The 25,145-nt window shown below is 41.7% G+C and overlaps 1 protein-coding gene across 7 annotated transcripts in view; it reads right to left on the reverse strand.

Moving 5' to 3' along the window:
* KLHL17 (kelch like family member 17) overlaps positions 1-25,145 on the reverse strand; it is a 67,764-nt gene that overhangs the window by 18,292 nt on the left and 24,327 nt on the right. For 5 of the 7 annotated variants that reach the window (XR_011856447.1, XM_072155913.1, XM_072155918.1 and 2 more), the window contains 3 exons: positions 12,316-12,577; positions 11,183-11,304; positions 511-732 (listed from right to left, as the gene is read on the reverse strand). Coding sequence is in view for 6 of the 7 variants with exons in the window: in XM_072155913.1 (XP_072012014.1) it covers positions 511-732; positions 11,183-11,304; positions 12,316-12,577 (606 nt within the window). In the remaining variant the exon portion in view is untranslated. Of the gene's footprint in view, positions 1-510; positions 733-11,182; positions 11,305-12,315; positions 12,578-17,550; positions 17,637-22,690; positions 22,895-25,145 lie in introns of those variants that run through there. The other 2 variants (XM_072155915.1, XM_072155919.1) reach the window with 2 other exon arrangements.

The raw sequence follows: 25,145 nt of genomic DNA on the forward strand, positions 1-25,145 counted from the left end.
TGACACTGGAAAAGTAAAGCCATTACTAAGGGGCACCTCTTTCGAAACCAAGGAGAATTGTTTAATGAATTGTTCACAACACTCCCCCCTCCAATTTTAAAAAAGCAGTGCAAATTATGTATGAACTCTGAGGAAAAACAGTGAGAGTCCTGACCATGACCATGACCATTAGTGCTTTGATGATTTGAGCAACAAAAGTAACAGAGACTTAACAGAAGTAGTACAGCCAAACCTTAATGGTAGTCAAAGACCATTAAAATCCATATACCGGTATATTTTAATGGATCTGTTAGACTTTTATTATCATTTTGATAACAGAAGCTGATAGCAGAGATCTGAACACAGGTGTGAACTGGGCCTAATTCCTTTATATTTTCGACGTAGCAATAATATGCATCCTATTGTTAAGCAATAAGCTTAAATTTAGGGAAATCCGTGTAATAAATTCCATCAGCGTGGTGGCATGCAACAGATTCCCATTGCACAATATCTCCATGCAAGTACAATTACCTGTTTTAAAGGTAGAAGCATAAACTCTTCAGTCTTTGACACTTCTACAAAGTGTTGCAGGACGTACTTGTGCGCGGACTTGAGCAGGTCACTACAAGAATGTGTGTCGGCAAAGCCACGAATGCCAAGGCAGTTGGAAGGGTCGAGCTGACTGAGCAGGAACTTGCAGCAGGCATCTCTTACCCCATTCAGTTGCAAAAGACTGGCGGCTGGCAGCAGGGTCTGGCGTAGAGAAAACCGGAGATATTAACATGGGAATCTACATTGACTGTCCGTAGATGTCAGACACTACTGATTTTGGGTAAAAAAAAAAAAAGAGTTAGGCGTATTAGATTGTAACATTATTAACATTTTTTTTTTACTCATCTGGCATGTTTATGGGGATGGCAGAAAGCGCCAATAGGCACCATAAACAATGACACAAGGTAGAACATCCCTAGACTAAGTCACATCAGAAAATCTGTCCTAAACTCATGGCAAGGCCCAAATGAGGTCTAGAGACACCAAATACAAGAAATAATTGTCAGAAAGATTTTCTAAGACCGGTTCTACACGAGCAAGTTTGTTCTGAAACCAGACTGACCCTAGAACTGCTGAACTGGGCTCAGAATGTCAGTAGAGTTCAACAGTTCTAGGTTCGGAGTGAAGCCCCCTTTAATATGGGCACCAGACAGTGAAATAAGGCCAGTAAGAGAAGGCACCACAAGCCTCCCTGCCTACCAGGTTTAAGGCCCACTCAACTCCCAGGTTTATGTGGCATATATTTCATTAGACATTCATGTATTAAAATAATTAAAGCTCATCATTTATGGATAGAAAGAGTTGAAACAGGAAGTTGAGTTTGTATATACAAGTCAGTCCCCGATTTACAGACGACTCCTAATTAAAGAAGGACTAGTAATTTACTGTACTTAAGTCCCAGGCTGCAATGATTTCATTGGGACAAGAAAATTTGTCTGGAGTTACACTTCTGAAATCTACCAGTTCCGACTTACATATAGATTCAACTTAAGAACAAGCCTCCTGTACATAACCCAGGGACTGCCTGTACAGCTATACATGTTATATAGTATTAAAACAAATACAATCTAAATATAAAATAGCGGCTTACGCCGACGATCTGCTCTTCTTCATAACTAACCCACAGGTTTCCCTCCCTAACCTAATGAAGGAAATACAAGTATTTGCCCAATTGTCTAATTTCCGCATTAACTGGTCCAAATCTGAGGCCCTCAATGTCTCCCTCCCGGAGGCCCTGGTTGAGACACTGCGAGGGTCCTTTAATTTTAGGTGGGCTCCGCAAAGCATTACTTACCTGGGGACTCAATTGTCAGCCGATTTATCTAAGCTCTACACGCTTAACTTTCTACCCATTCTTAAGAAAATACAAGAGGACTGCTCCAGGTGGACCAAAGGGATTTTTTCATGGTTTGGCAGATGTGCCATACTTAAAATGAACATACTCCCGCGTCTTCTTTATCTATTTCAAGCACTACCCATCAAATTGCCAAAGGCCTACTTTCGTTCCCTGAATGCCATTCAACATAAATTCATTTGGGCGGGTAAGCCCGCTAGGATTCAGCGTACCACTTTATATCGCCCAAAGATAGCAGGGGGGATTGGGTTGCCGGACTTCAAGGGTTATCATTCGGCCGCTCATATGGCCAGAGTCCTTGATTGGTGTTGTAATGCAGACCTGAAACCTTGGGTGCGGCTGGAGCAGTCCTACACGACAACCCCACTACAGGTGATACCTTGGCTGTCTTTAGAAAGGAACGCAGCTCTAAAATCACACCCAACGATTGGCCCTACTCTCTCTCATTGCCAGTTAGAGATTGTTCGGGAAAGACTACTGCCCAAACACTCCCCACTGACACCAGTGTTGGGCCACCCTGATTTTAGTCCGGGTTGTGACGACCCCGTATTTAACCAATGGAGACGGGCGGGTAAATTTAGGGCTAAGCACGTCAGCAAGGATTCAGCATGGTTAACGACTCAGCAGCTCATGGAAATCACAGACCCGTGCCCATTGGGAGCATGGAGGGCTCAGCAATTACGACATTACTTAATTTCTCTTCCTCCTTGCTCTCAATTTTCTAAAAACCAAACCTCATTCGAAAGCCTTTGTTCCAGCATTGGGACTGTAAGACATACGCTCTCCTCTTCCTATTCATGTCTTCTAGCCGTACCGGACGACCCAGGCCCTCAGTTTTTAAGGCAATGAGAAACAGACTTACATGTCACACTTACACCTGAGCAGAAGGAGCGCATCTTCGAACTTTGCCATTGCACCTCAATCAGTTCGAGATACCAGGAAGCGGGGTATAAACTCATGGCTAGGTGGTATAGGGTACCTACTCGACTGCACACGATCTTCCCGCTGGTGCCCCCCACATGCTGGAGATGTGGAGAAGAGGAGGGATCCTTCCTCCATGTGTTCTGGTCTTGTCGGGTCCTTACCCCATTTTGGCAAAGCTTGCAACACTACATTTCCTTGATCTGTGGAGACTCTGTGGAACTGGACCCTCCCCTCCTACTTCTCCATCATTGTGATGTTTCAGCGCAAACATACAAGAAATCAATATTACGCTTCCTGATAATGGCTGCCCGTTTTTGCATCCCAGCACTATGGAAGCAAACCAATCCTCCAACACTTACTATGTGGGTTAACAAAGTAAATGACATCATGCGTATGGAAGACCTTACGTCTTCCTTACACGGCACTCGTGCGAAATTTAGCAAAACCTGGCAACCATGGATCCTCTTTCAGCAATCGAATGAGTATAGACAACTCTTATAAAGATCCGAGGCAGTCCCACTCTCCGGACTGCTCCGGTTGTCCTCCTGCCACCCGGCCTGGGCGCCTCCCTCTATCCTCTTGCTCGCCTACTTGACTACCCCCTTTAACCCTATCCCGTTCCCTTACTCCCCTTACCCTATTACTCTCTATCACTCCCCTCCCTATGTCTCTTTAGGGAGTTCCTTATGGGCACTTAATTGGGTCTAAGGTCTCCCTAGTGGTTTTTGTTATTGTTTTCTAAAATTATATAAAAATGGTGAGGGGGAGCGTAACGGCATGACGTAGTCACGCTGCACGTCTCCCTTCTCCCCTCCCCCTTACCCCGCGATGCGGGACCTCGGCATGATGCGTGGTGGAGCCCCGAGTGATAGCGCTGACCCGGACGATCGCTGAGGCGACGAGTCGGGCGCGCAGTCTGGAGCAGGCTGGTGAACTGCAACAGGGAGCGAGAGTGTCGGAGCAAGCCCCCGATTGGGGCCAGGAATAGAGGCAGAGCGTGTCGGTCAGCAACTGTTGCCGACGAAGACAAGGGTTCGGTGGAGCGCTGTCGCGGGCGGAGACATCCGGAGGCTCGGTGCGGGAGTGCCGGGGCTGGGGAGCCCTCAGCAGCGACGACGCAAGCCGGACCAGAGGCCGTCTTCTGTGATGCTCAGCTTATCTGCTCCACTAGCTGGCTGCCACATGCCTGGGAATAGTCTGCTCTGAAGGATGCTCTTCCGCTCCGGTTGGGTGAGATCACTGTAAGGCATGGTGGTGGTATTCACTACCTGCCTATACTTCTTGTAAGCTTTATGCCATTTTTCTTGTGGAAGGCTCTTATGTATGGCTGGTCTATATTGACCTGAATTCCCGGTGGTGCGCAAAAGTTTTTCATCTATAAATAATGACTAATGATTAACTAACTTGCTCTGCTGAAGCATACTTGAATAACTTACTCCACTAAGGATCATTTTAAGTGCTTATTTGGAGACAAGGAGGCAAGGAATTTCTTTTCCATAATACTTGCTTATGCCCCCTTGTCTCGCCTTGGTTGCTTTTTGGTTAGCGGAGGTGTATGGCTTGTTACCCACATCTTTGCTTCCAGTGTATGCACGTATAATAAGGAGGACTAATTTGACTAACTATTTTTTATTTTTTCTGCCAAGACATTGTGCTTTCCATGTGCGACTAACATTGCTTCTTTACTAATACTGCTTGAATATGCGCAATAGAAAGGAAGAACCTGCGTTTAACCTATAAGACTTTTTTACCTAGCTTTTCTAACCATCTTAATTCCGGAGCGACGGCACAGAACTATGGCTATATAGGTTCCATGAACAACATCCCTCGCTTACTAATATTTATTTAATGTCTGTTAATATTGTTTGGTTGTGTGCAATATTGATATTCAATGTTTAACTAATGTATTAGATCATTAAGTTTGTTTAGGCACTTTGACTCGGCTTGCACGGTGGGCAGGTTGCTTGATCAAACTTTGCGATTGTTTCCACCCTTTTATTTATTTATATCTGGCCGGTAGTGCGCAATAATGACGAATATGATATGAGTATTTGATGGGTCTATTCTATGCGGTCTGTTTAAACATTTTTTCAGATAGAGCTCTTAGGTGCAATACCGCTTCTTGGTTGATATTGCTGGGTTGGGTGCAATATTATTGTATAACATATGATTAATGTATAGGATTGTTTTTTTTTTTTTCTCTCTGTTTACTTAAGCACTGTATCACGTTCTATAGGTACTGATCGTGTATTTTGAGGCATGGTACTGTAACATCCTATTTGTATTAGATAGGTTTGTAGTTCAGTAATTAAGTGTCTAGGCGGGGCCCTTAGAAGTATTTTGGAAATTGCCCTGCATATACCTTGTGGTTTAGAACTGTGGTCGTTGTTACATGCTTGATCTCTGCGTTTAAGGGGTACTAAGGAGTATCTTGCGGGCATTTGGGTTAAATAACCGCGAAAAATAAGAATACCACTATGCCCCCAAAGAATATATCACGTAAATCGACAGGAGCAGTGTCTCCGAAAGAAAAAGGGAACCCCGGTAAAGGGGAAAACATAGCGAAAATAGACAAACTATGGAAATCCCCGGCGGTTAAAACGCGCACAACCCAGAAAAATCAGGGAAGTGAGGAACAGAGACCGCAGGGCTCAAGATTCGCTGCACTAGAGGGAGAGGAGCAGGAGGGAGACGGAGAGGATCGTGAGTCAGGAGGAGAGAATGAGATGCTCAAAGAAATCTTAGCGTCCATAAAAAAATGCAGTACTGCAATTAATGAACTGACAGACCAAGTGGGAGCTTTGAGAGGAGATATGTCCCTTTTAAGGGAAGATCTTAATAAAGTTAGAGAAAAACAGAAAAGGACAGATGAGAGGATACTAATAGTGGAAAAGGAGATGGTGACAATTAAGAAAAGAACAGGTGCTTTGGAAAGGGAAAATGACTCTCTTAAAAACAGACTGACAGATATGGAGGATCGGTCTAGAAGGGCTAATTTGCGGATAATAGGGGTTCCTGAGAAGGAAGAAGGGGAAAATATAGTCCAGTTCATCAAAAGTTGGCTGCTGGAAAAAATAGGCAGAGAGCAGCTTTCTCCTAATTTTGAAATAGAACGGGCACATAGGATTCCAACGGTTTTAAAAGCTCCCGGCAACACCCCACGTTCTATTATATGTAAAACCCTCCTGTCCAGGGATAGGGACACGATATTGAGGGTTGCTCGGGATCATAAAGAGCTGACGATTCAAGGAGCTAAGGTGGCTATCTATCCTGACTTCTCTAAAGAGACTTTACAGAAAAGGAAAAGTTTTATAGAAGTTAAAAGAAGATTGAGAGAAAAGGGTATTCTGTACTCCCTCCTGTTCCCAGTTAAACTTAAGGTTATTTTTCAAAATCATTCCTATTTCTTTGCTACCCCGGAAGAAGCCTCCGATTGGTTGGACTTGAAGGGGCTCTGAAAGAGAATACATGTGTGTTCTACTATAGAGGTTCGGTGTTGGGGGGGGGGGGGAGGGGGGGAGGGGGGGAAGTGGCTCGAGTAGGAAGAGTGCTACTATGGTAGGACAGTGGGGATGGGGTGGGGAGGGGCTGGGGCTATGGGTGGGCACTGGAGGTAGCAAGGGAACCCCCCTGTGTTTGTTGTTTTTTTTTTTGTTTTGTTTTTTTTTTGTTTTTTTTTTTTTTTTCTCTTCTCTTCCGACGTCTTTGTGAGTGATGTCAGCCATAAGATTTATTGCCTGGAACATTAGAGGGATGAAGGATCGACTGAAACGTTGTATTATTTTTAATTATATCTGTAAACAATTGCCTGCAATAGTAATTCTCTTGGAAACGCATCTCGTGAAAGAGACGCTTTGCTTAATAGAGAGAAGATGGGTATGCCAGTCGTATAGCTCAGTTTTCTCGTCCTTCTCTAGGGGGGTTACGATCTTAATACATAGATCCATTGATTTCCAGGTTCTTGAGTATCAATGTGACGTTGACGGTAAATTTGTTTTTTTATATGGTATATTGGAAGGGATGAGATGTATAGTTGCAGGGATTTATATACCGCCGCCCTTCAAATACGAAGTATTTCTAAAGCTGATTAGGTTTTCAGAGAGAGTAGGGGAGTGCCCGCTGCTTGCAATGGGAGACTTCAACGCTGTGTTTTCGGAAGGGATGGATCGGATGAGGAGAGATCAACTAGTTTCCCGGGATTCGGGTGCTACCCCGTTTGCGAGGTTCTGCCAGGAAATAGGCTGGACAGATGTATGGAGATATATTGCAGGGGATCAAATGGCATATTCATGTTTTAACCGTTCGCACAACTCTCTTTCCAGGATTGATTTAGCATTGGGGAACGACTCGGTCTTGGGTCGGGTCAAAAAGATGAGATATGACAATCGTTCAATATCTGATCACTCCCCGATAGTTCTGGAACTGTCGGGGGTGGATGCAAGATCCTGCAGATTTTGGAAGATCAACCCCCATTGGCTGTCACTAATTTCAGATGAGGATAAGCTTAAGAGTCAATTGTGCCACTGTATTGCAGCAAATAGAGGGATAAATAATCATGGCTTACTATGGGATTCGACGAAAGCATTTTTGAGAGGCCTATTAGACTCGGAAGTGATACATTTACGAAGGCAGTTTGCAAAACAAGAAAATCAGTTAAAGGGAGAATTGCAAGAGCGGGAGAAGGCGTTTCAGGAGAATAAAACACAAAATAGTTTGGATAATATGTTACAGGCGCAAGAAAGGTATAATAAATTTGCTACTAATAAAGCCATTCAAAAACAATTCTTTACAAATCAGGCGATCCACTGTGAGCGTGGATTGTCCTCGAGAAGACTGGTTCAGAAAATAAAACAAAATCAGGAGTTAAACAGAATAAAAGCAGTTAGGAATAGTGCGGGGGAGATTGTGCTTAGCCAAAGCGAGATTAAAAATGAATTTATGAGGTTTTTTCAGTCGGTCTATTCATCAGATTTAGAGGCCACGTCAGATAATATCAAAAAATATCTAGAAGGGATTAGTATTCCGACACTAGAAGAAGAAAAGAGCAATTTATTATCCCAACCTATTTCGGTTAAGGAACTCGAAGATACAGTAAGCTCCGCTAGACGCAATGCGGCTCCGGGGCTAGACGGGTTACCCTTGGAAATCTATGTGAGATTCGGTTCAATCTTAATTCCGCTGCTGGCCGAAGTTTGGGAGGATGCACAGGAGCGAGGTAAACTACCGGAGTCCTGGTATGAGGCAGGAATAGTGTTGATACATAAAAAGAATAAAGATCATTTAGAGAGGGAATCATATCGCCCGATATCACTCTTAAACGCGGACGCCAAACTATTAGCCAAAGTCCTAGCGAATAGATTAAAAACGGTGGTACCTGAAATTGTACATAAAGATCAATGTGGCTTCGTGGCAGGGCGTCACATTAGTACAAATATTAGAAGATTGTTTGCGAGTCTGCAGTTGGGCCTGGGGGGGTCCCGCTCCATCTTGTCGCTAGATGCATCTAAGGCGTTCGACAGGGTGGAGTGGGACTTCCTCTGGGAGGTGTTGAATAGATTTGGTTTGGGCAGAAAGTTTCTGCATTGGATTAGATTATTCTACGTGGCCCCGCGGGCATGTATCAGAGTAAATGGAGACTACTCCTCTTTCTTCTCTTTAACAAGAGGTACGAGACAGGGATGCCCCCTGTCCCCTTTATTATTCGCCCTTTTTATTGAGCCGCTTGCTATAAGGATCAGGGCAAGTGAGGAGATCATGGGGGCAGGATATGGCGGACAGAGGGATAAGATCATGTTGTATGCGGATGATATCCTTCTCTGTTTAGAAGATTCAGCAACGTCCGTTCCGAAAGCTCTAAAAGTGATCAATGAGTTCGGCAGATATTCAGGGTTTGAGATAAATGTACAGAAATCCATCCTGATGCCTCTAGATGAGGATCCCTTGAGCCAACTGGGAAACCTAGAGCTGAAGGTAGCGGATTCTATGGAATATTTGGGGTTAAAAATCAGTTCCAGGGTGAGCGAGTATTTGACACTGAATGTGGTCCCTCTGTTGACTAAAGTGAAGACAAAAGTAAATACATGGAGCTCTCTTCCGTTAAACCGAGCGGAGAGGGTGATGTTAATTAAATGTATTTTACTACCGCAAATTCTGTTTGTATTAAGTAATTGTCCTTGCTGGATTGATAAAAAATGGTTTACTCTGATGCGGGCAATCATAAATAAATTATTATGGGGGAGGAAAAGGGTTCGTATTAAACAAGAAGTACTAATGAGGGATAAAAGTAAGGGAGGGTTGTCTCTTCCATCTTTCTTCCACTATTTTCTTGCAGCTCAGATGCAATTTATAATTGAAAACAAAGGGGGGAGGTTGTTTCAAACCCTCTCCACTAAAATTAACCGACGCTATAACTCTCTATTTGCACTATTTGAGGCGGGACAACTAAAATGCGGGGAGATTGGGAAAACCCCATTGGCTAGACTCTTGGCGAATACATGGAGAGAGGTAAGGAGGTTGCTTGGAATTGAAGGGGGTCTGACTTTTACTCCCTTATGGGGGAATGTTAATCTCCCAGAGTTAGCTAAGATTGAGGATTATCTGTTCTGGGAAAAAAGAGGTATTACCTCTCTGGAGCACTTGGGTATGTTTGGGGAACTCCCTACTTTTAGTTCTTGGGTAGAAGCTGGAATTTTGAGGGATAAAGATCGATTTAGATATTATAAATTTTCACACGCACATAGTAAGGAAAAAAATAGGGTAAGGCTAAAAGTTGAGGGGGGTAATATTCTGATAGGTATGCTAGAATGGGGGGGCCGCCCAAAAAGTTTAGCAAAATTATATCACTTTTTTCGAAAATATATTGATAAAGATATGGGACACATTAGTCAATGTAAATGGATAAGACAGGTGGGGGAGATCACTACTGAACAGTGGGAAGAAATTTATAAAAATGTGGTTATGAGCACGATTAATGTAAATCACAGATGTGTACAATTGAATATTTTATACAGAACGTATTTTTCACCGCTGTTAATGCGTAAGATAGGGATTAGGGAGAATTCCAAGTGTTTCAGATGTAATAAGGTTGATGCAGACATCCTTCATGTCCTATGGGAATGCCCTGAGATCGAAGAATTTTGGGGCAAGACCTTTAAGACACTCGAGATTCGGACTGGGTGTACCCTCCCTCGTACTGTAACCCTGGGTCTATTGGGTTTAATCCCAGAGGGGATAGGTATAAAGTCAAAACGAGAGTTAGTGTTGAAGTCCCTATTGCTGGCAAGGGTGGTACTGGTTAGGCACTGGAAAGAAGGAAAAGCTCCAGTGGTAAAGGAATGGGAAAACACAGTTGACCGCATTAGTGAATATGAATGCGCTTTTGAAAAACGTTTCAGAAATGGCAGTAGTCTGAAAGATATCTGGGAACATTGGAAGAGATAGAGTGTTTCTTTTTTTTTTTTTTTTTTTTTTTTTCCAGGGGGGGGCCCGAACACTTCCAGCGAGGGGGGGGGGTATAGGGGAAAAAAAAGGGAATAAATAGGGATTCTAAGAAATGCATCGGTTAAGCTGTTAAGTTATGTTGCATAGAAACTATGATTAGCGCCTTGGGCGAGAAAGATAATGGTTACCGTGTCTAACGTGTCTAAATATGTAAGTTGCTATGTATAGAACACTCTATTGCAGATGGATGTGTAATTTTTATGTGAAAACCTAATAAAGCTTTTTGAAAATCTAAAAAAAAAAAAGAAAAAAAAAGAAAAAAAAAAAAAAAATGGTGAGAGTGTGGAGGGAGCGGGGGCGAATACACGAAGAAGGACACCAAGAGTTGCATACTAGTATATTTTGTCATTTATTACGATTTATGTTTGACTGTATGTACTCAATGTTACAAGGACTGCGCTCCTGCTCTTTATTTGTACTCTTACTGCCAATAAAAACAAATAAAAAAAAAACAAAAAACAAATACAACCTTAAATCTATCTACAGGTAATGCATAAGAGAAAAACAAGTTAATCAGAATCTGCACTAAAATGCGTAAGGAAGGTGCAAAATGCATATAAGCAAATAATAATTTCTTGTTGTCAGTTGAGAAACTGGAATAACATATCGAAATGGAGATTATATGGATTCTATCTAGAAACACATCTAAAATGCCAAAAGGATTATCCGACAGTATGATATAGAGCAGGGGGAGAAGTGCAGAGCCAGACCTGTGTACTTTATGTGCAGCGACTCTCTCTATGTTCTCTCACTTTCTGATACGGAGTTAAATATCTCAACACATCATCTGTAGAATTCACAGGGATTACAATGTATGGATATACTTGGTATATAACACAGCGGTTCAGAAACATTCCCAGCATTTTCCCATACCTGCACATTTCCTTCTCCCACCACTATCTCTGCTGTGTAAGCATACTGAACCAGCTGCTCCAGTGCTTGAGGGTCAATGTCGTGCAAGGTCACATGAGTCTGTCGACTCTCACTCATCTCATCTGTAAGAGGAAAAAAAAAATAACATTACAAACCAATTATGTTTTACACGGTGCAAGCATCTAATGTAGCGTGAGCGGCACTGGACTAATACATCCATGAAGAAATAGCACCTTCCTATATTTTATGAATGTTTTCTGCTGATCGGAAAAAGATCCAGCATTTATAACTGAAAATTTGCAGGTGGAGTGTTAAGAGGTCTCTCCTTATCATAGAGCAAAAAGAATCCTGCTTCTTAAAGGGGTATTCTCATCTGGGCACTTACATTCAGTTTCATTAATCTGCCATATATAAACATTTCTTCAATTGGATGTTATTAAAAAAAATGATCCAGTGTGAAGATAATTTCTCATGTTGCCATGTTGTCCCTTAGAAACGAGATGGCTTCCTCGGTTACGACCACGTCTGATAGATTGAGTGCACAAAGAAACAAAAGGTTATTGTATATAAAATGTCCGGGAGTTACTACATGTCGCACAGCCGTCCTGTGGTAATGATTGCTGGATCCTAATGGTCCTGCAGGACTCTATAGCGCAAGTCTGGCCACCGCTGCCAGAGTGTGATGTGGTCGTATCCGAGGAAAGTATCTTGTTTCTAAGGGACAGAATAACTACATTTATGAGAAATTATCTTCACACAGGAACATTTTTTTTAATAACATCCAATTGAAGAAATGTTTACATATGGCAAATAAATGTAATTAAATGTAAATGCCCAGATGGGAATACCCCTTTAACTAATCTTGTAAACAGAGGAAGATGTGACCGCCATGGGTACAAACGAGACCCTCATAAACAGTCTGTCTTTAATTATTTAAAGGTAATAGACTTTTCCTTGCACCCTATAGGAATCTCTCTTTCCCAAGACATCTGTACTAAGCTTGGAGTCACAGAAGTCCAGTAGGCATTTTGGCCATTTTTTTGGGTGGGGTGTAGGGTAGGGATAACACACTGGATCATCTCTAAGTTTTAATAACTCTTTTTGATTTTTATTTCACGTGTACTGGTACTTACTTGTAAACATTGCATGGAAATAAGGGCTACATGATGCCAGCACCACTTTGTGGCCCTTAATTTCCTTGGTCCCCACATGTAGGACAATGTCACACAATAGCCCCCGTTGACGCATTCTGTTCATGCAGACAAAGGCATCATGGTAGTGGCGCTTCGAATTATGGGAGATGCTGTGACCCTCCCTGGTTAAAAGTTGCACTGCCCCTTCCATGGCTGGGGACTGGTCTCCTGATTTCTCCTTCACTGGCTTCACTCGTTGAAGCTGTACAGTTAGAAAAACAGAGACATTTTTAGTATAGAGTTTCCTGCCATATACATACATATCAAACTTAACATTTACACTAACATTCAAAATAGATGCCTAAAGGAATTAAAGGGACCCCAATAACTCTAATTCTCCTGGGTTGTATACAGGGGTTTATGTGGCATAAGTATGCATGTATTCCAAAGGCATAGATAGCTTAGGGCTACTATAGGGCCCCTTGAGAAAGGGGGCCCAGCCATCATGGCCTATTCCTTTATTGTAAATGCCTTGACAATCTGTACAAAGATACACTTTTTCACGATTCTTACAGGGTTAGGAAACATAAGGGGGGATGAGATGCAAACATACATTTCAGGTGGGGGTAGTGGTTTCGGGTATGAAGGAGTTACCATGTTAATTTTTGCTATTGAACTTCAGTTAATAACAATAGTAATATCATCAAATACATCATATATAATTATATAGTAATATAACAAAGTTACTACTAAATAATATGATACTGGATAAAGAGAATAGATTTTTATCTGTCACTTAGTTGACATCATTCCCTGGAGCTCTGTCTGGACTATATTACCCAGTCTGCCAACTGGCAGAGAAATAGTTTGGGGGCAGAATAAACCTGCCTGTCTGGACCGTCTCTATGGTATAGGTGGGCATGGACACGTTAGAAGCCTCTAATTGTCTAGATTATAATCTGCTGCTGAAATGGATCCCCCAGGCTAAAACAAAGTATATATTAAAGAAAAGCTGTTGTTTTGAAACAACTGTAGATACAGAATGAGTAGATCTATTCACAGATATTGTAAAGTGTCATTTTTTTAGTACATATTGGCTGGGGTAGACCACCAATGCTCCATAGGTCTTATTGTCTACTGATAGAGATTGCATGGTAAGGATGAGAACCAGTACCACAGCCTTAAGAGGGGTTTCTGGACTAAGGATATTGAGGACGTATCCTTAGTGTGGGAAAACTCCTTTAATTGAGGTATATATTGCTGCTCGATTAAGAGATATTGGGGCACATTTACCAAGGGTCCGAATCGCGTTTTTCTGTCGTGTTTTTCCGAATTTTACCGTTTTGCGCCAAATTGCCCCGGGTTTTTGGCGCACACGATCAGATTGTGTCGCATTGGCGCCGGCTTGCATGCAATGAAAATCGGGGGGCATGGGCGTCGGAAAACCCGATGGATTTGGAAAAAACGCGCTATTTAAAATAAACACGTGCGGCACCGTACCGCTCCGTACCCCGGAAAAAGATAGGATATGTCCTATCTTTGTCCGTAGTACGGCGCCGTGCGCCATAACTTCCTAAGGAGAGGGGCGGGGGCGAGCTGCGCTCACCTCCTCTCCCCGTGCACTGCCGTTGCCCGCTACGGTACGGTACGGGCGGGCAACGGCAGTGTGAATGTAGCCTATGGCTACATTCACTCGACCGTATGATTTCTCCAGTCCCGTATTTACGGGCCGTATATACGTGATGTTTTTCATCCGTATGCAGCACGTATGTAACCCGTATTTTATACGTCCCCCATAGACTTCTAGGGCATATGGAACTGAAATACGGGAGAAAATATGACATGCTCTATATTTTTATACGGCTAGTATACGGTACGGAACGGAGTTAACAACGGCAATATAAATGGTCAGACATATTGTCCATTGAAATGAATGTGGTCGTATGTAATCCGTAAAAAAAACTGTACGGTACGGATACGGACGTTTTCATACGTCCGTGTGAATGTAGCCTTAGGTTACATTCACACTGCCGTTGCCCGCCCGTCCCATACCGTAGCGGGCAACGGCAGTGCACGGGGAGAGGAGGAGGAAGTGAGCGCAGCTCACCCCCGCCCCTCTCCATAGGAAGTAATGGCGCACGGCGCCGTATTACGGCAAAAGATAGGACAGGTCCTATCTTTTTCCTGGTACGGAGCGGTACGGTGCCGCACATGTGCTGCACCGGCCCGCTCCCGTAGGGTGCCGTGCGCCCATTGACGTCTATGGAGGAAGTATATCGGCCGTATATAAGTCATCCGTATATACGTCCTCCATACGTTAGTGTGAATGTAGCCTAAGAGAGGCAGGCAGGAAGAATCTACTATCACATCTACTTCTGATGGTAGATTCCTCATGGTAGGTTTCCTTTAAAGCCTATGCTACTCATCAGAAACCATGAAAACCCTATATTACAGCATACATAGTAGTAGGATGTGCTGCACCACAGGGGTTCCCTTTCTTTTTATACAGCAATTCTCCCACATATCCCCACAGATGCAATCATCTGCAGAGTAACCCACAGATCATTATTCATACAGGATCTACGCGGCTACAGAACTGATGACTAAATGCATTAAGATGTAAATAACCGAGTGTGAAGAAACAGGAGGTGAATGTCAACGTGCAGCGATTCATCACTGAATGTTCTGTGCCCGCCACTGCGATGCCATCCCGCTCATTACACCTACACGCTGCTGATTAGTGCTGGTAAAAATAGATACTCTGGAAGAGGCTGTTTCTACACATTTGTAATCACATATGGAAGACGTGACTAGGAGCCCCCACCCCCCTCTGGAGGCTGAGACTACAAGATCACGACAAGCACAGAAGGGCAAAGCAGAACGGTACAAGCCGTCATCTGTAATCTGCGTGCTATTTTACAGGGCAGCTTTACATAGCTTCTGGATATATATGATACAGGATCAGTCAGAGATATGATCACATAGGAATCTGCACAATGCAATGACAATACAAAAAAAAAAAAAATACCCATAATAGTAATAATAATATATAATTGTTTGAATATTAAACTAAAGACAGGATTTATAAAATTTGCAGGGGTTCCTCCAGGTCCTCCGGTTTCCTCCCACACTCCAAAACATACTGGTAGATTGATTAGATTGTGAGCCCCATTGGCATCAGGGACTGATTTGGCAAGTTCTGTGCAGGGCTGCACAATCTGTTGGCGCTATGGCGCTGTATAAATAAAGGAATAACTATCCTTGTCTGGAGGATGCAATGATGGCCTTGTGACAGAAGGAATTCTCACTAACATAGATATTTTATGCCTTCACTAAAATTTCTAGTACAGTATTACAGGACTATTAGGCGCACCGGATTATAAGGCGCACCATCAATAAATGCCTGCTAACACGTCTAGGTTCATATATAAGGCACAACGGATTATAAGGCGCACCTGATTTAAAGGATGAATGACCAGGTGGCAGACCTGTGAACAGTTCAAGGCAGCGGTAGTCTGTAAGTATGGTTCATATATAAGGCGCACTGATAAGGCGCACCTTTGATTTCTGAGAAAATCTAAGGATTTTTTGTGCGCCTTATAGTCCGAAAAATACGGTAGTATGGAAATCCAATTGGTCACTAAAAAGAAAATTTTCCATGATGCAGTGGATATTCAAGGAATTGCAACTCAGCATCATTCACTTGAATGGGAATTGGGCAGCCAATGTGACGCATAGAGGTGACATCATAGATATTTGATGTGGACACTGCAATCAGAGTTCTACAAATGCTTCAAAATGCAGATTGTTGGACCAATCTGTTCACAACCAAACTATCACATTGCATTTGTAATTAGGCAACTAGAGAAATGCTGCTTTTAACATCCTGCATCCTGCAGGTCTCTGTAGATCCTGGCCAGGAAGAAGTACAGAAAAAAAGTATTTAGTCAGCCAGCAATTGTCAAAGGTCTTCCACTTAAAAAGATGAGAGAGACCTGTAACATCATAGACCGCAGCTATGAGAGACAAAATGAGGAAACAAACTCAAAAATTCACATTGTCTATTTTTTAAATAATTTATTTGCATATTATGAAGAGCGGGTCCTGCAAGAGAGGGCGCACACCAACATGTAAGTGTGCTTGGTTTACAATATTTCATCCTGGTCGTAGCTGTCCTTTAGTAGGCTCCTCCGTCATCCTCTTATTACCATTAGTAATAGCTCCCGTATGAACTTATCAGTATAAAAGACACCTGTACACAACAACACACTCCAAATTCCACTATGGTGAAGAACAAATAGCTGTCGAAGGACACCAAAAACAAAATTGTAGACCTTCAACAGGCTGTAGAAGCTGAATCTGTAATAGGCAAGCAGTTTGGTGTGAAGTAATCAAGCGCGGGAACAATACTTAGAAAACAGAATTAATACAATACCACTGATAATCACCCTTGATCAGGGGCTCCACGCAACATCTCACCTGTGGGGTCAAAATTAACACAAACGTTGAGCCAAAATCCCAGAACCAAAGGGGGGGGGGTACCGAATGAGTGACCTAAATAACAAAGGTTAAAGTCAGTAACACGCTACGCCGTCAGGGACTCAGATCCTGAAGTGCCAGAGGTGTCTCCCTGCACATATCCGGGCCCATCTGAAGTTTGCTTGAGAGCATTTGGATGTTCCAGATGAGTATTTGGAGAATGTGATATGGTCAGATGAAACCAAAGTAAAACTGTTTTGTAGAAAACAATTTGCCGTGTTTGGAGAAGAGTAAATGCTGAGTTGCATCCAAAAGAACACCAGACCTACTGTGAAGCATAGAGGTGGCAGAGGAGAGGCTGTTTCTCTGCAAAGGGACCAGGACGACTGATCCGTGTCCATGAAAGAATGAATGGGGCCATGTATCGTGAGAGTTTGAGTGCACACCTCTTTCCATCAGCACGGGGATTAATGTGTCAATTCTTTTAAAGTTATTGACTGACATTGTGTAGGTTACCCTTGTAGCAATAAAACCCTTACCTAACCTCGTCCAGTTTTTCCAGTACCACCTAACAATGCTCACTTTGAGATCTGGTTAACTTGGTGGCCAAGTCAAAAGCTGTAGGAGGTCTCGTTGGTCTGCAACCATATTTCGGTAGGTGATACATGTCACAGTAAAATCCACATGACTATCGGCATCCTTTGTTTCCCAGATGATCATTGCCCAGCGCATTAATCTGCTCCTGCTGCCGCTTACCTTCTTCCAATGGTGTAACCTGGTACCATCTTATCCCAAGTCAGGTCATCAATATCCTGATCTCAGAAAAACCCTTTTAAACTGTGGCTATAACCTGAACAAGCAGCTAGTGACACAAAGGCAGTCATATATCTACAGACAATGTTTATTGTGCAAATATGAACACGACACAACAGGATACTAGGTGCATGACATGTGAGGTTGGGTCCCCCCAACCTCTACAAATGTAAATATCTGTAATCACACACCCGTGACTGCAGAAGATGTTGACTTATTTGAAGTTTCTCATAGTAAATAGACATATGATCTAAATGTAAAACTACTCCTATGCCCAAAGATAAGGCGTAAAAAGACTATCTGTTCCGCCAAGATAGTTACTAAAAGGTAGAGGGTTAATAGAATCAATGAGGAGATATTTTTGGAATCTATTTCAGGTATGTTTCACAAAATGGGCAGGGGCGAGTACCGGTATATGGTATTTGGATTTTGTATTAAATCACCTCCAGCCCTATATTTAAAAAACCCTGATCCTGGACAACCCTCTTAGCCTCTCCACAGCCCCTCCTTCCTGCTCCATGTGCCTGCTATAGATTGTAATGCTCAAAGAATTGAGAGCACAGCAGTGTGAGGAATCATCCACATCTTGTTTGGAGAAGCTGTGATCCTGGAATATAAATCCACACTCCGCTGCCATTGGAATACTTCTCACTATATGGCGGACTTATGTGACTCGCCATTTCCAACTTTAGATGAAAAGTGTCTTATTGTTATTCCTTGTGTTGTTTTATTGTAGTTTCTGTTAATAAAACTGATTCACCACAAATCCACTCTCCACAGTCCTGCTTCTACTAACAATACACACAAAGGTATGGTCAGGGTCGGTGCTAGACAAAGTGGGGCCCTGGGCAAAACTAAAAGTGGGGCCCCAAAATAAAACTATTTTATGACCAGTCAGTCAGTAAGAGGCTCCCTTTAGTATGGTAAAACAAACTGTAATATGGGAGTATTTTATAGGAGATGATAGATGATAGGGAAATTGATGGGCAGCACGGTGGCTCAGTGGTTAGCACTACAGCCTTGCAGCGCTGGTCAACATCTGCAAAGAGTTTGCATGTTCTCTCTGTGTTTGCGTGGGTTTCCTCCGGGTCCGCTGGTTTCCTCCCACACTCCACAAAATGACTGGTAGGTTGAATAGATTGCGAGCATTATTAATTATAATTATTATGATAGAAGATAAATATGAAAGATGATTTCCAGATGCAGAACTATAACGTAGTTATAGTATATATACAGGAGATGGATGAGAGATAAATGCAGTAGAAGAGAAATAGAAGATTGATTAAAAAATTGATAGAGAAAAAGGGAGATATATAAATGGTCAGATTATATGATATAGATAGCTAGACAGATAGATATATAGACAGGAGATAGATGATAAGCACCTTCACCCAGGAATTCAACCAAGGGCTATTAACCCTTTCACAGCCAGGCATTTATGGATATTTTGTCGCCTTATCGACCAGAGCAATTTTTACAATTTTGACGTTTAACCAGTTAAGGACCGGGCCCTTTCCCGTTTTTTCATTTCCATTTTTCACTCCCCACCTTCAAAAATCTATTACTTTTTTATTTTTACACGTAAAAAGCTGTGTGACGGCTCATTTTTTGCGTAACAAATTGCACTTCATAGTGATCACATTGAATATTCCATGCTATGTACTGGGAAGCGGGAAAAAAATTCCAAATGCAGTGAAAATGGTGAAAAAACGCATTTCTGTCATATTATTGTGGGCTTGGATATTACGGCTTTCACTTCACGCCACAAATGACGCATCTAATTTATTCTTTGGGTCAGTACGATTACAGGGATACCAAATTTGTATAGGTTTTATAATGTTTTCATACATTTACAAAAATTAAAACCTCATGAACAAAATTTTTTTTTTTATTTTGCCGTCTTCTTGTGCTTATAACCTTTCCATACTTTGTTGTATGGAGTTAAGGGTGGTGTCATCTTTTGCAACTTTTGATGATGTTTTCAATGATATTATTTTTAGGACTGTACGACCTTTTGATCACTTTTTATAGAATTTTTAATTTTTTTTTAAATGGCAAAAAAGTGCCAGTTTTGACTTTGGACTTTGATGGCAAAAAATGTTCTCCAAACAGAAAATATTTACCTTCACATCTCCTAAATGTAATAGATAGACATGTGTAGAGTTCACAAATGTCCCATAATGATATATTCACATATATAAATCCACATAATATCACTAAAACTGTAATAACTAGATATCTGCTTTTCAGCAAGAAATTTTAAGACAGTCAAGACCTGCCAAATATAGCAATAAAACAGAATAAACAGTAAAGGCAACATAAAACCTTTATAATTTTGAAATCCAACAACCAGACGATGCATTTGGCAATTAACATTCAAAATTGCCTCTAAAATCTGTACAAATCCAGATACTTATATAAAGAAAATATACATTCCTAAAACAGTAAGATGTGAGGAGATCATACAGACCCCACATGTGTATATTCACCAAAATATTACAGCAAAGGGAACGTTACATTCACAGGGGACACCAAACTACGTGAGCGTCACACAGATCTATCATTATATGCTCCTTACACAATGGTCACCCAAATAATAACTATATATCCATAAACCCCTCTTATGACATAATAAAAGTCACTTTTAGATACGCGCCAATGTATTATCTGCACAATAACAGAACCCTCCGCGCTTCATAAGAATCTGAGTGAGAATATCATAACATAGGTGTAAGTAATGGAGGATGGTGGGAAATAATAACTTTATTCCATGTGTGTGTTTTTGGTGTTACATATAACTTTATGGACATGTTCTGGGTCGCAGTGTTAATATGTAGCGACATTAGGCGAAGAGGATCGAACGTTCATCATATCAGTCAATTTTTGCAAAAAGAACTGTCACCAAATAAAAGGCAGTAAGAGAGAAAGTGTGTTCTCAGATAGTTCTGCATAGAGAAGGGTTAAAAACATGAATATTAGTTGATTTTATTCCTTCTCAAAATGTAGTAACATATAAAGTGAATATTTCCATTATCTGTGAGGTGCAGCAGCTCCTGTGTGCAGCCAAGTCTCCGTGCAGCCTGATGGCTAAGAATCTGGAGATGGGGGAGACACTTTAGAGGGCTGTATCTCTGGCTCTGTGACACATAGAACCTTACTTCTTTTTTCCTATGAAAGAAGAGAGTCTCCTCTTTTATAGAAATTTTGAAGTGTCAGGAAAACGGAGATATTAACTGTTTAACGGCTGTTGTCAGTGATTTTTATGTATAAAAATGCCACCTGATATTATCACTGTAAACCTGAATATCTCTGGATCCATAGCACCTAGAAACACAATTCAAGATTCATTTGAAAGAAGAGATTCTCCTCTTCCAGGGGGCCCTGGGCAATTGCCCACTTTGCCTACCCATAGCGCCGGCCCTGGGTATGGTTACACAGATCTATCGAGTTAACACATACACTGCCAGCACCTTTCATAGTATCATAGTATCATAGTATATAAGGCTGGAAGGAGACGCAAGTCCATCAAGTCCAACCTTTAAGAATTAAATAAATGTTTTATCCCCATAACCCGTGATATTTTTTCTCTCCAGAAAGTCATCCAGGCCTCTCTTGAACATGTACATAGAGTCCGCCATAACAACCTCCTGCGGCAGAGAGTTCCATAGTCTCACTGCTCTTACAGTAAAGAACCTTTGTCTATGGTGATGGTAGAATCGCCTCTCCTCTCCAGAGGATGCCCCTGTGTCCTGGTCACAGGCCGAGGTATAAAAAGATCTTTGGAGAGATCCTTGTACTGTCCGTTCAGGTATTTGTACATTGTAATGAGGTCTCCCCTCAGTCGTCTTTTTTCTAAACTGAATAATCCCAAATTTTGTAATCTGTCAGTGTATTCTAGTCCCCCATTCCCCTAATAATCTTGGTTGCTCTCCTCTGCACCCGTTCCAGCTCTACTATATTCTTTTTATACACTGGTGCCCAAAACTGTACACAATATTCCATGTGTGGTCTGACCAGGGATTTGTATAAGGGCAAAACTATGTCTTTATCATGAGAATCTATTCCTCTCTTGATACATCCCATTATTTTATTTGCTTTAGCAGCAGCCGCCTGGCTCTGGTCACTAAAATTAAGTTTACCATCCACCAATACCCCCAAGTCCTTTTCAGCTTCAGAATGACTGCAGCCTCTCCAGTTTTGCCTCCTGTATTCCCTAAATTAGAGGGTTTTCCAGGAATGAGTGGCAAAAAAAATGTACTTCTCGAGCTTCAAGTCTCTGGACTGCGGAACTTCCAGTTTTTGGCAACCAGAATATGAGGGTTCCATAATTGCTGGAAGTACCAGAGACAAGGGAATTTTGGGATCCATGTCCTGGTTGCCACAGGGTTTTCCACAATTCATGGAAAACCCTTTTAAATGTTTTGCTGGGAGGTCCACTTCATATAATCTTACCAAAATTTTTCCTATCACCAAGTGAAATTCACAAGGTTGTAGGATGTAGAAATCACAACTGCCTTGTGCCTTCAGTGTTGAATTTGTTTCATTGAGCTACAGCTCTTAAAAATCCATAAGAATGTTATTATCTTATAGAGCCCCTCTTTATGAATGAGGAAGAGACATTCTCTGGTAACTACCTGCCTTGCTTGATGTCAAGTTCTGTAAGCACAAAGACTGCTACATGGAAGTCTGACAACATATATTGAAACAGACCTTGGTGGCTACAGAACTGACCATTTTCCAAGCTTGGGAACTACCTTCAGGACCTTAAGACCTTAGTTACATATGCAAAATCTGTTTTTTTTAATTTCTAAATTGCAAAGTCAATCTGTGGACTCAATGTTAACAAGTGGTTCAAGAGCTGACCAACATTTCTACCACCAAAATATTGTGCACAGTTTCAATTTTAGCTCATGAAGGAACCACCAAAATATTGTGCACAGTTTCAATTTTAGCTCATGAAGGAACCAGCCATCTGCCCATCAGTTCATAGAATCCTTCTTTCACAGCTATTTCTATGTAAGGCATAATATATCATACAATTCAACGTGCACCTAATAAAAATAAAATAAGCAGCTCTACTTACGACGTAATGTCCACAAAATGCCTCTTCCTTCACAGTCCTAACCATCATTTATGCGAGGTTCTTGGGTTTTAGGTAGAATCAGTATGAATTTATCCGCTGCTTTGTTATATGAAGGCCAGGCCATCTGCCACCCACTTCCTGAGCTCATGGATAAACGGGGGATTGTTTTGCCGTCCTGGAACACAGCACCGCCAAGCATGCTATTTCTACAAATGAACGTAAATGACTGCCCTTTACTAGATTAGCATATTAGCAGCGAGTAGCGAGTGAGATTCCGGAATTAATTTGGACCATTAACTGTTTCCATTGCGAAGGTACAAAATAGCAAAATAAAATTTTTTTAAAAAGTTCTTTAAAAGTTTTTTTTTTTGCAATAATCATGGACGGTTATTTATTCCTTCTTTCCTATATATTTTCCTATTAGTAGTGTGTACAAACCTATTCATTCACTTGAAGTGTTGTTGTTGTTCATTGATAAGTTGAATGCAGTAACTGTCCTTTAATTGGGAAGTCCAAGAACAGAACGGCACTCACTTTTCTCAATCCATGATTCCTTTATTCAAGCGTTAAAACAGACATCTGAGGACGCCGGGGTCCACAAGGTAACAGCCTGTTTCTTGCTTATAGCGCTTTTTCAAACCTCCTCGTCATGTCCAGGACTCCACCCTTATAAAAGCCAAGGGGGAGGTGCCTGTATCATGGTGAGCGGTAAAAGTTACATTTATTAGTGCACAATACAAAAAAAAAAAATATATAATTCTTTTTACCGTGAATTCCTAACATCCACCTTTCTATCACTAAAAACAATGTAAACTACAGTGCAATGAGTAGGTAAGCATCAGACATAATTTTCACAGAAATACGCTCAAGTCATTTTTATCATTGAGTCCGCTAGGACCCATAGCCCTGTCTTCATAATCCATCTTGCTTCTTCTCTTAGCAATTCCCTCTGGCGGTCCCCTCCCTTTGGGTTATTCCTCACATGTACAATTCCTGCAAATTTCAAAGAACATGCATTACCACCATGGGATGCAATGACATGCTGAATCAATCTTGGGGAACCTTTTAGGGTCGCAATAGAGTTGCAATGCTCCCGGAATCTCCCAAACAGGTTACGTATGGTTTTACCAATATAAAAATGTTTGCACGGGCAAAAAAGTACATATACAACAAATGACGATCTACAGTTTATGAAATCATGTACTTCATGTGTAACACCACCTATTTGTAGAAAATTACTGGTTAGCATTTTATTGCAAAAATTACAATGTCCACATCTAAAGTTGCATGTATCTAGCCATGTTCCCATAGGTGTACTGAAGCGACTATCAACCAATAGACTTCTAAGGGTTTTACTTCTTCTAAAGGCTATTATTGGTTTTTGAACCGCTAGTTCTTTTAATTGTGGATCCTATTTAAGAATACCCTAGTTTCTGTTTATGGCCGAGCGGATCTCCGCTTCGAAAGTGTTATACTTGAAGGAAAAAAGATTCCTATTTTCAGGATATGTCGGATGCATTTCTGTTGTCTAATTTAGGTAACTGTTCAGATGAGGATGACACCCCCTGTGTATCTTTGGGAGCAACTGCACCTTTTAGAGGTGGTATACGTTCTACATATTGCCCCCCTTTGTCTGCCGGCCACTTAGATGAATTTCAGAATAAAGTTCTTAGTGACCTTTGTGCGCTCATTTACCCAAGCAATCCTTCTAACCTTACTAAAGAGGAATCTTGCGCCCTCGAGTGGCTAAGGTCAAAAAAAGACATGGTGGTAAAACCGGCAGACAAGGGGGGCAATGTGGTACTGATGTCGAGAGACTATTACGTTAAAGAATCGGAGAGACAGTTAAATGATGTGAACACCTATAACCCTTTGTCTGCAAATCCCACCACGAGGTTTGAGGGAAAACTACAAACATTACTGAGAACAGGGGTGGAAAGAGGTATCTTTTCTGAGCGTTTTGCTGAAAAACGACTTCCATTACACCCAACTTACCCCTCATGGTATTTTCTACCTAAAGTGCACAAGGGGTTAAAAGAACCCCCAGGTCGCCAGATAGTGGCAGGAATTGGTTCCTTAACGGAACCCCTGTCCAAATATATAGGCTGGTTGTTGCGACCACTGTTGCAGGACATACCTTCATACATAAAGAATACCAATTCGTTCCTCTTGGCACTTGAAGATATTGTATGGCAGGAAGACTTTTATTTGGCATCAATAGATGTGGAAAGTTTGTATACAAAAATCCCACAGAAGTTAGGGGTACAAGTCATTAGAAGGATTCTTACTAATACTGCCAAAGAGGATACACTGGTGGACTTTATTTGTGAATCATTGGAATTCATACAGGCACATAATGCATTTGTCTTTAACAATACGGCCATGGGGACCCCCGTTGCCTGTGCCCAGGCAAATCTATTTTTGGCCGCTCTTGAGGAACAACATGTGTATTCCA

The sequence above is a fragment of the Engystomops pustulosus genome, chromosome 6, assembly GCF_040894005.1.
Source record: "Engystomops pustulosus chromosome 6, aEngPut4.maternal, whole genome shotgun sequence".
NCBI classification, from domain to species: domain Eukaryota; kingdom Metazoa; phylum Chordata; class Amphibia; order Anura; family Leptodactylidae; genus Engystomops; species Engystomops pustulosus.